Consider the following 12,885-nt stretch of genomic DNA (forward strand, 5'->3'; position numbering starts at 1 on the left):
ACACTCCGCACAAACCAGCAGAGGAACAATTTAACAGAAGCCTGAAGCATGCATTCATTTTTAGTATTTATTACTGATTCATGTAGCTTAAAAACACATTAAAAAACCCAGCAGCCTTCACACAGGTGCCAAGAGAAAAACATGGGGTGAAATAGGTAAGGAAGGAAGAATATCTACTTCTGACCTTTGCTGGGTTCAGCACTAAACCCCCAAAAGAGGACAATGTGTCGTTTGTGAAAAATCACTAACCTCCCCTACTGATTGTTCTATAAATAGAGCCCTGTTCTATAAATAGAGCCCTGTTTAAAACGTGCCTGTCAGTGGGAAACCAAGCAAAAGTTGCATTACAGTGAGTGCTCATTACCTACACAACAGCTGCAAAAACCTATCCAGATCATTCAAATCTACTTTAAATAAAAGAAAAACACACACCATCCACAATTAAACTCCCTCCCCTCAGTAAACTGAGTTGAAAAGCTTGAAGAAAAAAAATTAACAGAATTGCAGGGAAGAACAGAGTCTTCTGTTTTCTGATGAAAAAATACATCCCACAGTGTCAACCGCTTCAGGAATTACCCTCTGCAGAGTCCCACATGCCCCTGTACATCTGAAGCGTGGGCACTGCAGCCTCCAGCCATGCCATCTGTGACACTGTTGGCTCAGTGTCCTGCAGCTGTGGTGACAACACCCATGACGTGTAGGGACAAAGACAAGTGTATTTTCCTCATGGACAAGAAACACAGACGGACACATAGAAATCACAGTAACATCTTTATTATAAAAATGCTTAGGTGTCCAAAAGTTTCTGGAGTACTATGGGACCTCCCTTTGTTTCAGGTACACTTTTTTCATTTCATAATGCATACTAGAATTACTTTGTTACATACAGGACAGATTTAATTTTTTTTTTTAAAGTTCGCTCAAAATTCTTCCTATGTTCCAGTTTAAAATGTGGTTAAGTCATAAAAAAAGACCCAACAGACAAGGCATTCAACATTCTAATTCAGCTTCTTGAAAACAACCTTTAAAAACCATGTCAGCAGCTCAGTGTACACAATTAAAGCACATGGGAACTGAAGTTTCAAAAGAGAATGAACTAAAGAAAGAGCAAAAGAAATATCCTTTCTTTACATAGCAGGTTGCAATTTAAAACGAGTGTATGCCTGAATCAACAAGCAGTACTCACAAAGATACAACACAATTTGTTCCCAGATATAAAACTTGACTGACAGGAATACACTGTGCAAAAAAAAAAAAAAAACAAACACATGAATAGTGTAAAGGACAAATGCTTCATTTATACTAAAAATGGGAATTACTGGCTGCATATGCAAACTGAGGTAATCAGACCTGTCATTAGCTGGTTTGCACATGCAAAAGGCTCATTACTTAAAGCATGCAGATACACTTCATACCTGAAAACTCTGCCATTGACATTTAGATGCTTTCTTTGGAAAACATGAGCCTACTTACAAACTGTATTTACTCTCAAAGCCATTTTTATACTTCCCCAACATTCTGAATAGCCAGCTTCAAATCAGGAATTACAGAAAGCCACTTAAGTTATTTAAAAGATTTATGCTTAATAAAATAGCATCAGCAGTAGAAGCAAATGCATGAAATAACATTCCAGATGAGGCATCTCCCTCACCACCTTCCTTAACACCTGATTTGGGGAAAATGTATAGAGTGCTCCTCAAGCAAAGGCCACCCAGCAGTGCACCTGAAGCATCCTCACAAAGGGTGAAACAACTGTGGTGTGTTCAGCACAGGTTCTGCAGCAGGTAGGTGCCCGCCTGGCACGAGCTTGCCGGGGCAGTGTCCAAAGGCTGAACAGAAACAATCATTAATGGATCACGGCCACCCTGGGTTCCCTCAGCCAGGGCTGAGTTCACATGCTACATATGTTTTGGCAATTAGCATCCTTAATTAGCTGACACTTTACATTACGTTTAGTAATATATTTAAAAGGAAGGCATCTAAAGAATTATTTCATAAGTGAAAGAGTGCTGGAAAACTACCTGGCCAGAAACTGTAGAAGCAGAGGCTGGGGTTGTACTGTGTACACTGGTTATGCTGGGATTAAGTCTTTTTTTTAGTTTTGGTTAAGCATTAAATTCTACCATCAGGATTTGTTAGTCTTATTACTTTCAGGTACTTTAAAGGAGTCCCCTTTGAGGGATATGGTATACATTTAACAGAAAAATGAAAAGTAAAATAAATGTCTGTTATAGACAAGAAGAGCAGAGTGTTGTCGTGAAAAAATTTCTCATCTTCTTTTTAATTAAAAAAACCCAGGTCACTACAGCTGTAAAAAGCAATCAGTCTAAGCTGCGTATTTACTTATGTTTTCTTGGAATGGCACCAGCAAGCCTAGATATGCAAACTAGTCTGTTCTGCTTTGGAGTCCAAACCTCAAGCAATGCTTATGCACAGCAGCATCCCTACCTACAGCAGACTCCTCTGTATGATCTGGTTAGAGGATGCAATTGCTGAATTGGATCTTCTAACCAGCACAAGATTAGGGAAAAGATGATCAAACTGATTCTTAAGCTGTTCACACAATTTAAAAACAAAACCAAAAAAACCCCAACCAACCCCACCAGCACAAACAAGATACCTAACAAGGCACTGAAGAGATTTAATCTTCTTGAATGCAAATCTGATTTATTAGGCCCTGACTGGCTCTTCGACATATTAGTATGCACAGCAAATAAGAAATAGAAGATCTGTTTGGTACCCGGAAGGTATTAATCTTCATTCACATCCAAGTCTACAAAACAGACTGAGGTAAAAGGCATAGCCTTCATAGTTACCAAACAGAACTGGTGAGCATACACATGTGTGTAAACACAACTGCTACAAGGATTTCGCATTGATCTGATACTGCAAAGCAATTTTTTTATAACACACTTCATAGCTGACATTTTAGTAATGTCAGTTCTTAGATATGATTTGAGGAGGAAAGGCCTCCCTCCTCTTCAAGAATTTCCTAACATTTCTGCTTTGTTTTCATCGAGCACAAAGGGAGAAGGGAAGTCTTTGTTCTTCATGTACGCCTCCAGGCCCTGAGAACATGTGAAAATAGCACTGTTAGGTTGTAAATGCGTCAGACTGGTTACCCGCACTATTTTTAAGTCTACTTAATGTCCTCAATGAACCACTGACTACCCAAAGTTAAAAGGTCATGGGAAGGACAGACAACAGCAATAGTTTCTCCAGTGACAGAGATGAAAAGCATTTCAGCCCCAAGCCTGGGGTTCATGAAGGAGAAGCAACGATGAACTGTAAAACAATGGATCTCAGAAACAAGCTTCCTGGGGGGGGGCAGGCATGGGAAGATGTATCCTTAACTCACATTAGAATAACCCTAGCAAAGAAAAGTCAACTTAAATTGCCTTGTTTTCATTTTGTTCTTATAATGCATCGATTGCAATAAGTTCACTATCTGCACATGGAAACCTAGCAAAGATGTCAAGTCTTATGAATGCCCTTCCCCACAGGGCCCAGATATCCTCCTGCAATCCACTATTTCTCACCCTGTATGTCCAACACAGGGAAGCTCCTCTTCTCACTACTAAATGGAAGCAGCTTTCCCAGGACCAATTATTTTCAGATGGACAAACTTAAGAAAACTAATATGTGGTTTCTCTAAAGCCAATGCACATATCACACTTCCCATTCAGTATTCACTCACTGTGGGAGACGGGCACAAATTAGCACATAGCTGAATACAGTGACCCCATGGATTCTGTAATTTGAATATTCTGCGCTTTTCATTCAGAAGATCTCAAAGAACTTGTGAGTCATAATGAAACTGTGCAGCCTCACTGCAAATGTCATTTTACAGATGGCTAAAACTGAGAGTGAACAAACTGCTGAAGAATAAACCATAGCAGAACCACGAATGTAACACAGAGCCCAAATCCTAGTTCTGTTGATCTTACCATTTCTCAGCAAGCCTAGGCTAAAGACATCCCCCGTGTTTGGAAGAAAATCAGATGCATACCTGCACTCTTAAAAATACCTGCATTGATAGTTACTCTCACCTCTCCAAAGTAAGACACTAATGGAGAAATCTCACACAGAGCCGGAGGATCTTCAGTTCCTGAGAGACTAGAGAAGAGAACACAGGATTAACTTCCTGCTATGCTTAAAAAACAGTGTATCTTCTTCGAAAGATCAAGAACAGGATATCCAGAAGGATAAGACATTTGTTACATTCACATGCACCAGACGTTATTCGAACACAAAGTGTGAAAATAAAAGGGAATTAGCAGGTCCTAAATATTTCTCATCAAAACAAGAACATCACTTTTATAGAGATGCTTTTCAAGTAAAATGAACAGCTTGTGGGTTTATTAAACTATGAGTTGATGAAGTAATAGCCCCATGGAGGAAAAGCAGCTTCCCATTCAGCATGATGCAAGAGTGTCTGAATTGGTAATTGCTATAACAGCTGATCCTTAATCCCACCCGAGAATCTTGCTGGGCTTTAAGCACTGGGGCTGTATTCAGAAAAGCTGCTGAGTACTACAAATTACAATTCCTTGGGCTGGCTAAATCCAGAATGATGGAAAAGGTCGCCCCTGCCTAGTGAGTTGCTATAGGAGGAGTCAACTCATGACCCCCAGGGCAGGAATCTCAGAGCACTGTGCACTCACAATCACCAATGGAGCAGGAGCTGTAATAGACATTACTCTGCATGTTCAGAAAACAACAGCTGAACGAAAATCATGCCAAGTCACTCTGTGATCAAACTAATGCCCAGTTCTGTAGAGCACAGTACATGTAGAGTACAGTACATGCCACTAGCCAGCTGGCATGGTTGGGCAGCCACAGGCAGAGAAGCTGTAGAGAAGGTCACAGAGGTTCATACCTGAGTTTCTCTGGTATCCTGCAACCATTTTCATCCAGAAATCTGGCCCCAGCCTTGAGAGCCCAGCGGTAATGCTGGGCCAGGAGGGCTTGCCGAGCAGTGGTAGGAGTGTCTTTGTCAGCTGTGTCTGCATTTTTTAGTGGCGAGAACTCCTCTTCTCTCAAAACTTCAAACGCCACAAAATTCCTACCAGCAAAGAGGAGAAAACAATGAGAATGAAAAACAAAGCTAGCCATCAGCCCTGTTGATGCAACAACAGCTTTCATGGGTAAAGGCTCATATATGTTTTAGGGAACAGTGATGTATGCAGCCTGAGGCAGTCAAGCTAAGGAAAGCCCACCTCCCATCTGAAGAGCAAAGAAGTACCAGGGCTATATAATGGAAAAATACAAGAAGCCCAGTCTCTTTGGGAACATAACAGCAGCCTCACAACCCTCCACAGCTGTGCACAGGTGAGGAAAAGCAATAGTTCTGCAGAGATCCCACAGAAACCTCTCCAGGCACTGAGAGGCTTGTGGACAAAAAATCTCAGCTAAGAGCATGGCAGGATGGAGAGCTCAAACACAGCGCCAACCTGTGTGCCTCAATTCAGAGCACCCTGGCTCCAAGAAATGGCCACTCCACCTGGGAGTCCGTAGGCAAAGATCAACTGAGGACACCAGTTCCCAGGGATAAACAAGCAATATGGGAGGATTCGCAGCGGAATGTTAGGTACAGCTGTTTACCAGAAATGGGAATGCAAATTAAAAAATCCCACAGCAGCATCTGTGTGGTTCTGCATTTCACAGGTGAAGAGCAGCTGCCAAGCTGTTTTTGCAGTATTACTAAAAAAGCACAAGGAATCACTGCTTGCAAATGAGTCCTTTCAAAGCTCAGAAGTCAGCACTGTTTCCATCACACTGGTTTTGCCTTTAGTATGATATTTCTTTACTGAATGCATGTCAGGAAATGGAGAACGGTTCAAACCTTGAGCTCTCTATCCTAAAGTAAATCCTCTAAAAAGAAAAGTACTATCTCCAAAGTCAATTCAGTTTGCCTGAGGTCTCTTTTTGCCATTTATTTAAGGCTAAACCAGAATCTTTACTGCTGAATTCAAGACCTCAGAAAATAGATTTTATAAGAACACTTATGCTAAATTCCTAAATTATTAAAATCCCACATTCCCTAAACACAAAGTACCCTTGACTGGGCTAACACTATGGCACAGCGCTCTCAGCTATGTTTTAGAGCTTGGCAAGTCAACACTGACAGTTCCCACAGCAACAGTAACCTGGCCCCATGGTGCTTAAGCAACCCGTTGCAACCTGCACAAAGGATGTGAGCGGAGCCCTGGCTAAAATGCACCAAAAATGTAACCAGAGCTGCAGTTGCCATGGAAGCCACAATTCTGAAAGACCCTGTTTTTGCATGTCTGAATACTCCAACATGGGCTTGTATTAAATGCTGGCTTTGTGCTCGACTTCCTTTTTTTCTTTCTTTCACAGGGCTGGCAGTGGCCAGGCCAGCCAACACATCTTCAGCAGGATGAACAGCTCTGGGAGCACAGTCAGAGCAAGTCTGGTTGCTGCGGAGCACCCTGTGACCACACCTCTCGGAGCCTGCAGTGTTACTTTTGTGTTAGAGCTTGGTGAAGATCCAACAGCCTTTCTAACAAGCCACCCATAAACCACGTGCTCCCTGGCAATGCCTGTTACAACCTACAGTCATTCAAACAAACATTGAGAAGGGGAGGAAAAAAATTAAATCATGTCTGCCACTAACTTAGAGAACTGGAACACATCAAACACAAACTTCTCCAGCTTTATCCCGTTCGGTTTTAGCGGTTTTACCAGATTTCCCTCCTCGTCAATGTAGGGCACCTTCTTTATGGCTACATGATGCCTCAGCTGCGGCTCATATTTCCTGCAAAAGGAGAAGAAACAAGTTCACTTATTTCATATGCACTTATTAAAAAGTAGTACACTTCTGGGAAGCAGATGGCTTATTACTGCTCTGGGTCATCTCTCAACTGTTGTGGGTGTTGCTCTCTCCAAATTGATCCAAGTCACATCCAGGAAACACTTCACTAAGCAGAGCAGCCCAGCCAGCAGCACTCCCTGTACCAGTAGGACATGACAATGTAAACCAAGAGGAAGAGGGAGGACCTAGTGTTAAACTGAAATTGCAGGCAGAGATAAAAAAAGGTAACAGAAATTGTTATCTGACCAGGATGACAATGGAGCAGAGCAGATCCCTCACACAAGGAAGGATCAAGCTCTTCAGGAAGGTCGTACAGCTGCTCACTGAATGCCCAGCATCACATCCCATCTCCCAACACCAAGGAGCAGGGTCTTCCCCAGGCTCCACCCTCTCCCCCAACCTCTGTTGTCCGAAGGGATGGCATGGGTGACATTCCCACTGAAAATCCTCAGTGTGGGGCTGCATCACCAACCACATCACTGACCACACTGCAGCCCACGTGGCTGCTCACCCTTGCAGGCCCAGGAAGATCATGCACTGCTATATCTTCATCGATTTAGCTACAGCAAAGCATACAGCCTCTTCACCGGGTAAGGCCCAAAGAGCACACTGGGGCTGTCAGAAAGCGGACACAGCTGTTTTGAACTGCTCGAAGGAGAGAGGAAGTGAAGAGCAGAGCAGGAGGTACCCATAACTGAAATTACAGAGTAGGAAACAGGAACACCCACTCTTGGAGGCATTTCTGGGCTGCACAGCTGCCTAGCAGGTCTGCTGGAACTTACTGGGCCACCATCTCCAGGAACTCAACTGTGAAGAAATGGTTGCAGATATTGCCAGTGCTGTACATCAGTCCCCCATCAGGGCTCTGCTGCTGCGCAGTCTCCAGGCTGATCTCACTGTACTCCACCACCTGGTAGACCCCATCCACACAGCACACCACCCCAACAGGCTCTGTGGGGTAGGCCTTCTCCACTACCTGCAGCCACAGGACAGAGTGCTCTGATAAAAAGGAAGAAAATCCCAGCACTATCCCAACTCCCACATACAAACGATCCTACAGGACTGTTGCGTGCTGATCTTCCAGCACCTCAGGAGCACGGGCCAGGCACTGCTGGGTAGAGGCACATTTTGCCCAAAAACCAGGCAAAAAAAACAGTACTTGACCGCTTAATTGTGCAGTTGCTCAGAAGACAAACCAGTTAAAAGAAATCGGCATACTGCGGGGCACTTTTCCTATCAAGGACTGGGACCTGGCATTAAATGAAAAAACATTTGCAGCTTTAGCCTTCAGCTCCCTGTTCACATGAACAGCGTTAATGATTAAAGTAATATAAATCTCTCCTCAGGCACCTGCTGGTTTAGGGTGACAAAACCAGGCTGGTTTGGCTTTCCCCATCTTCCCCAGTGAGGAAGAAAAAATGCCTCCATTAGACTTAAAGGTGCATTTATAAAACATAACCCAGTCCAATATGGCTTCTAGATAGCCCAAGTGCCTTTGTAGAAAAGGCAGGGCATAAAGGGGAAGCAATTCCAGCTTGTGGTTTCCTGTGCAGTTACAGCCCCTGCTCTAATTGAAGTTTATTTTCCACAGTACTCTGGGACGAGTGGAGGAGGACACCCACAGGTAGGGATTCTGAATGCAATGCAGGCACCAAGCAGCTCCTCTAAATCTGCTTGCAGCGAGCCGCTGTTGGAGAGAGGTCTGAACACTCTGGTTCGTCTAAGCTCACCCTAGCCAGCAGCTTCTGAGCATAATCAGACCTTAACTCCCTGTGGAGAAATGGCCTAGTGTTACTGCCACCTCACCTTTGCACCGCAATCTGCCCCTTTGGAAACACAGAAGCCTATGAAGACTGGATCTGCCATTTTCACGAGGATATTGTCCACACAGTATACATGGACATACTGGATTCCACGCTGCTTCATGTCATCCAAGACCTTGTTATCCACCAAAGCTCGATATAAGCCACCATTGCCATCTATAATGCAAGAGAAAAGACAGAACCATGGTTAATTAGTGGGGTTTTTGCAGCTAACAGAGCAAAAGCTGAAAGTCCTGAACAAACTTTCTTTAACAGCAGAGCAGGGAATGCTTTCTAGCCAAGAGTCAGTGCTACCAGATTTTATTTCCAGACCTGCCACACAGTTCAGGCAAGCCTGTTCGCCTCCACAGCCCACCTCCCTCACAGCCCACCTCCCTCACCTGCAGAGTGGGACCACAGGGACCAGCCTCACAGAGAAGCGTTACAAGACTTTATGAAGCCTTGTAAGATCCTCAAAAGGAAAACACTAAAGGACAAAACATTATGCAGAGGGTGGGAAAAGCCTGTTACATTTCTTCTCTTCCAGTGCAGAGCAAAAACATTTAAAACTCAGCTTAGAGAAAAAGACCAAAATAAATCTTATTCTCAGTTTATCCTCCCCCCACAACTTCCCAAAGCCTTTTTAAAGGCTTGAACTGCAGCTGCACAAAAGACACCTGCACATTTGTTCATCACAGATCACCCTTTCATGGTTCCTGCTTTGACACCCCTGTCAGCTCAGGAAAACCACTCCGCAGCCGCAAAACCGCATCACTGCAATATGGCCCTGACCAGGCTGCCTCCACAGAGTCTCTTAGCATGTCCAGGTTAAGAGGAGAACTTTACTAGGTAAGACATTGCAATCATTTTGGAAAGAGTTAATCTTCTTGCTGCTTTTTCACCCATTTCCAGCTGTCAGCCTTGAATGGGAGCCCAGCTCCTGACAGCTTCACCCCTGGGAGGCAGCACCCCAAGGACCTCACATGCAGCCTTGCCAACACATGTTGTTCCTGACCTGAAGCGTACCACTCCTAATCCTGCCAATCCTCCCAGGCTTAGACAAAAACCACATGCTGTGGGCAAATCTCCAGCAAGAACTAAACAGAGATTGCTCCACTCTTGATTACCACACTGAAACATTTAACTGAACCCTCCCATACTAATCAGAAGCATTAACACTCACCTCCAAAGACTGCTCCGTGTGCCAAGGCTGGCTGATGGCTAGTAGCAATCAATTATCAACACATATTATGTTACTGTACCATGTAAGAGTGAACAGCAGGATACCTGGAGCCATAGCAATTTTCCCCTTCTCCTCCAAGATGGCCTTCCCATCAAAGGTGACAGCAGGCAGCATTCTCTGTTCAAACATGACCACATTGGATCTGTCCAGGTTGAAGTAGTCGTGTTCTACAAAGAACTCCTCTGTCGGCCCCAGCGTGAACTCACTTGTCATGATGTACCTGTGTAGGAATGGGTGCTGAGCAATGAGCAAGAAAAGCACAAGCGAAAGACAAAACTACAAATGGAACACAGAAGCGAGGAAACCCAAGAGTGTTAAGTGAGAGACACTACAGTATCCTGCAGTATGCAACTGAGCAGGAGAGCTCTCCTCCAGAACTCATCCCACAGGAAGGCTGCACAGGGTCTTGTGCATGATACTCCCCACAGGCTTAGCTCCAGCCAGGACAGAAAAGCCTTTCCCTAAATGTGAACAACATCTGGATATTCAGATGAGCTGGAAAGTAAGGCAAAGGACAGTACAACAGCCTCATTCACCCTAGATTCAAACTGACATTAAGTGTTTAAAGAAGCACTGACCAGCACAAGGTGCTGAGAATGAGCTGCGAATACCCAGCAGCTCAGTCTGCCAGCACCTGTTCTGTGCCAAGGCGAACAGCAGCATTTTCAAATGTTGGCTGCATGATTTGTTCTTCTCTTAAGTTTCTCTGTTTCCCTCCTCTCCTTCCAGCTCCACATTGCTGCTGTCCCTCCCGTCACTATATTTCTTCCTTCAACAATAGCTAAAAGCCATCTTCATCATCTACCTGTCAAGCACTTCTCCAACAGCTATTGCCATACAGGGCACGTACATACAGGGTCCTCTGCCAGCATGCCAGGGGAATCAATCCCTTGCACAAGAGAGACTGGACCTCACACACCCCCCAACTTATATCTTTGCAGCACAGCATAGCCTAGCCCCTGGTGTACTGCAGCAGCCAACTGCATCCTCAACCCAGGGAGAGGAACTGTAAACATTATCAGCAGATGCTGCATCCTGCAAATAATCCATCCTGGCTTCCAGCAACACCAGGGATGGGGCATTTGCAGTTCAGGTCAGGCATGCATGGCTTCAGAAAGAAACACTATACAGACTCGAATCACCTTTGATCTCCAATCTGTAAAATTATGTGCTTGTTTTCTGAAGACCTCGGACACCTGCTCCTTCACTCTTCCCAAACCCTGGCTTAGACCAGACAGTGGTTTCGTAAAGGTATCTCTTCCTAGATCTAATGAAGAACACTTAGCAGAAAACATTCCCAGAAGCATGCTGCAGCGCCTTCCCCTCTCTCACCCACCACATCCCATAGTGAATCCATATTTTGCTCCTTGCACAGAGCTAGTCTCTTTTGAAGCCTTTTGAAAGCTAGGAGCAGCCAGGAGAGAGAGCAGCCAGCTGTAAACAACTACAGCAGGAGGTGGCCTGAAAATGGAGCATGACAAGCATTTACTACTGCAAGGGGAAGAGTTTTTTTGCTGTGGCAGAAATTGCGGGCAAGGGGAGGCAGAGGGTCTTGGAAGGTGAGGTCTAGGCAATCTCTCCCTCCATGCAAGAACCTGAGAAAGCACAGCACAAACAGATAAAATCTCTTGTGAAGCATCTGAAACAGGCACTGAAAAGTGTTGTTTACAGTGTTGTCAGGGACTATGCTTGAAAAGACAGCATGGTACAGCAGTTAGGGTAGCAGCCAGTGATTCAAGTGCAGTGCTCAGTCCCTCAGGTCTGCAGACACAGACCTGCCACTTCCTGTCCCTGTGCACCCTCCTCCTGCTGCTGGCATCACAAATCCTGCTGACAAAAGGCTCTCCCTTGACGTGTCTCCATAGCACCCAGCAAAGTGCTTCTAGAATACAATGTAGACAAGACTGCAACGCAAAGACCCCTGCACAGCAGGTCTGTGGCTCCAAATCACCTACCAGGGGATAGCACACTTGCAGTGGTGTCTCTGGCCAGCGAGCTGCTCCACTTTGCGGATTCTTTCTGCTTGGATCTGATACAAGGTCTTGCCACTAGGCAACCCCACGTTGTACATGCCCTTGGGATAGCTCACTCCCAGGCGAGTTCCTTGTCCTCCAGCCAGGAGCAACACTGCCACCTTGTTCTGCGAGATCTGATGCAAGCCTGAACAGGAGAAAGAACCCCAAGGGAACATAAGAATCACAAAAGCAATCAACACCGCATGCTCTTCTCCTGAGCCTTTCTGCAGAGCTTAGGCAACAGCCAGAAGCTGCCAGTTCAATGCCCACTGCTGGCAGCTCAGAGAGAAATATGATGCTGCACGCAATATGAAAAAATTAATTTCAGCTCTTTGATGCAGCAGTTTCCTCAACTAAAGCAGCAGATGGTGTAACAACAGGAACAGCCATGAGTTGCAGCTTAGAAGGTTCAAACTGGATATTAGGATAAAAACTCTACCAGGAAGGTGGTGCAGCACTGGAAAAGATATCCAGAGAGGTGGGGGATGTTCCTTAAGGTTTTCAAGGCTTACTTTGATAATGCCGTAGCTGACCTGACCTAGGGCTGGGTATGGTCCTGTTCCAAATAGGGGTTGGACTAGAGACCTCCTGAGATCCCTTATCACCAACATTTCTACATCCCAAAGAAGTGAAGTCTTGTCATCTTCAGCAAAGCATTGGCACTTCTGGAATCTGCCTTTATCAACTAGCTGTATTTGTGTTCCAGCTTCTGTTCAGCTGCAGTCAGGACTAAATAACACAGCCAAGCCTGCAGAAGCCACAACTCCCACAATCTAATTAAAAACAATATAATTTCTCCCAACAAACCAGGTAAGTCCAGACCTTGGGGAAGAAACAGACCACATAATAAACACCCAGCTCATTCACAGTCTTTGTTCTCTGCCTTTTCTCAAGCCAGCATCACAGTAATGACTGACAACCATGAGAAAGATTTTTCCTTATGGAACACTTTGCATTCCTCCAGGAATGCAGTGAGCTCTGGGACTG

At 44.8% G+C, this 12,885-nt stretch overlaps 1 protein-coding gene across 1 annotated transcript in view; it reads right to left on the reverse strand.

Moving 5' to 3' along the window:
- Window positions 1-758: 758 nt before the first annotated feature.
- UAP1L1 (UDP-N-acetylglucosamine pyrophosphorylase 1 like 1) overlaps window positions 759-12,885 on the reverse strand; it is a 17,280-nt gene continuing 5,153 nt past the window's right edge. Inside the window, exons 2-9 of the mRNA XM_069771464.1 lie at window positions 11,839-12,043; window positions 9,928-10,103; window positions 8,645-8,817; window positions 7,621-7,814; window positions 6,641-6,781; window positions 4,880-5,065; window positions 4,050-4,116; window positions 759-3,068 (exon numbers count right to left, since the gene is read on the reverse strand). Coding sequence (XP_069627565.1) covers window positions 2,982-3,068; window positions 4,050-4,116; window positions 4,880-5,065; window positions 6,641-6,781; window positions 7,621-7,814; window positions 8,645-8,817; window positions 9,928-10,103; window positions 11,839-12,043 — 1,229 coding nt within the window. The 3' untranslated portion in view covers window positions 759-2,981. The remainder of the gene's footprint in view (window positions 3,069-4,049; window positions 4,117-4,879; window positions 5,066-6,640; window positions 6,782-7,620; window positions 7,815-8,644; window positions 8,818-9,927; window positions 10,104-11,838; window positions 12,044-12,885) is intronic.

Source organism: Haliaeetus albicilla, chromosome 26 (genome assembly GCF_947461875.1).
Source record: "Haliaeetus albicilla chromosome 26, bHalAlb1.1, whole genome shotgun sequence".
Taxonomy (NCBI): Eukaryota; Metazoa; Chordata; class Aves; order Accipitriformes; family Accipitridae; genus Haliaeetus; species Haliaeetus albicilla.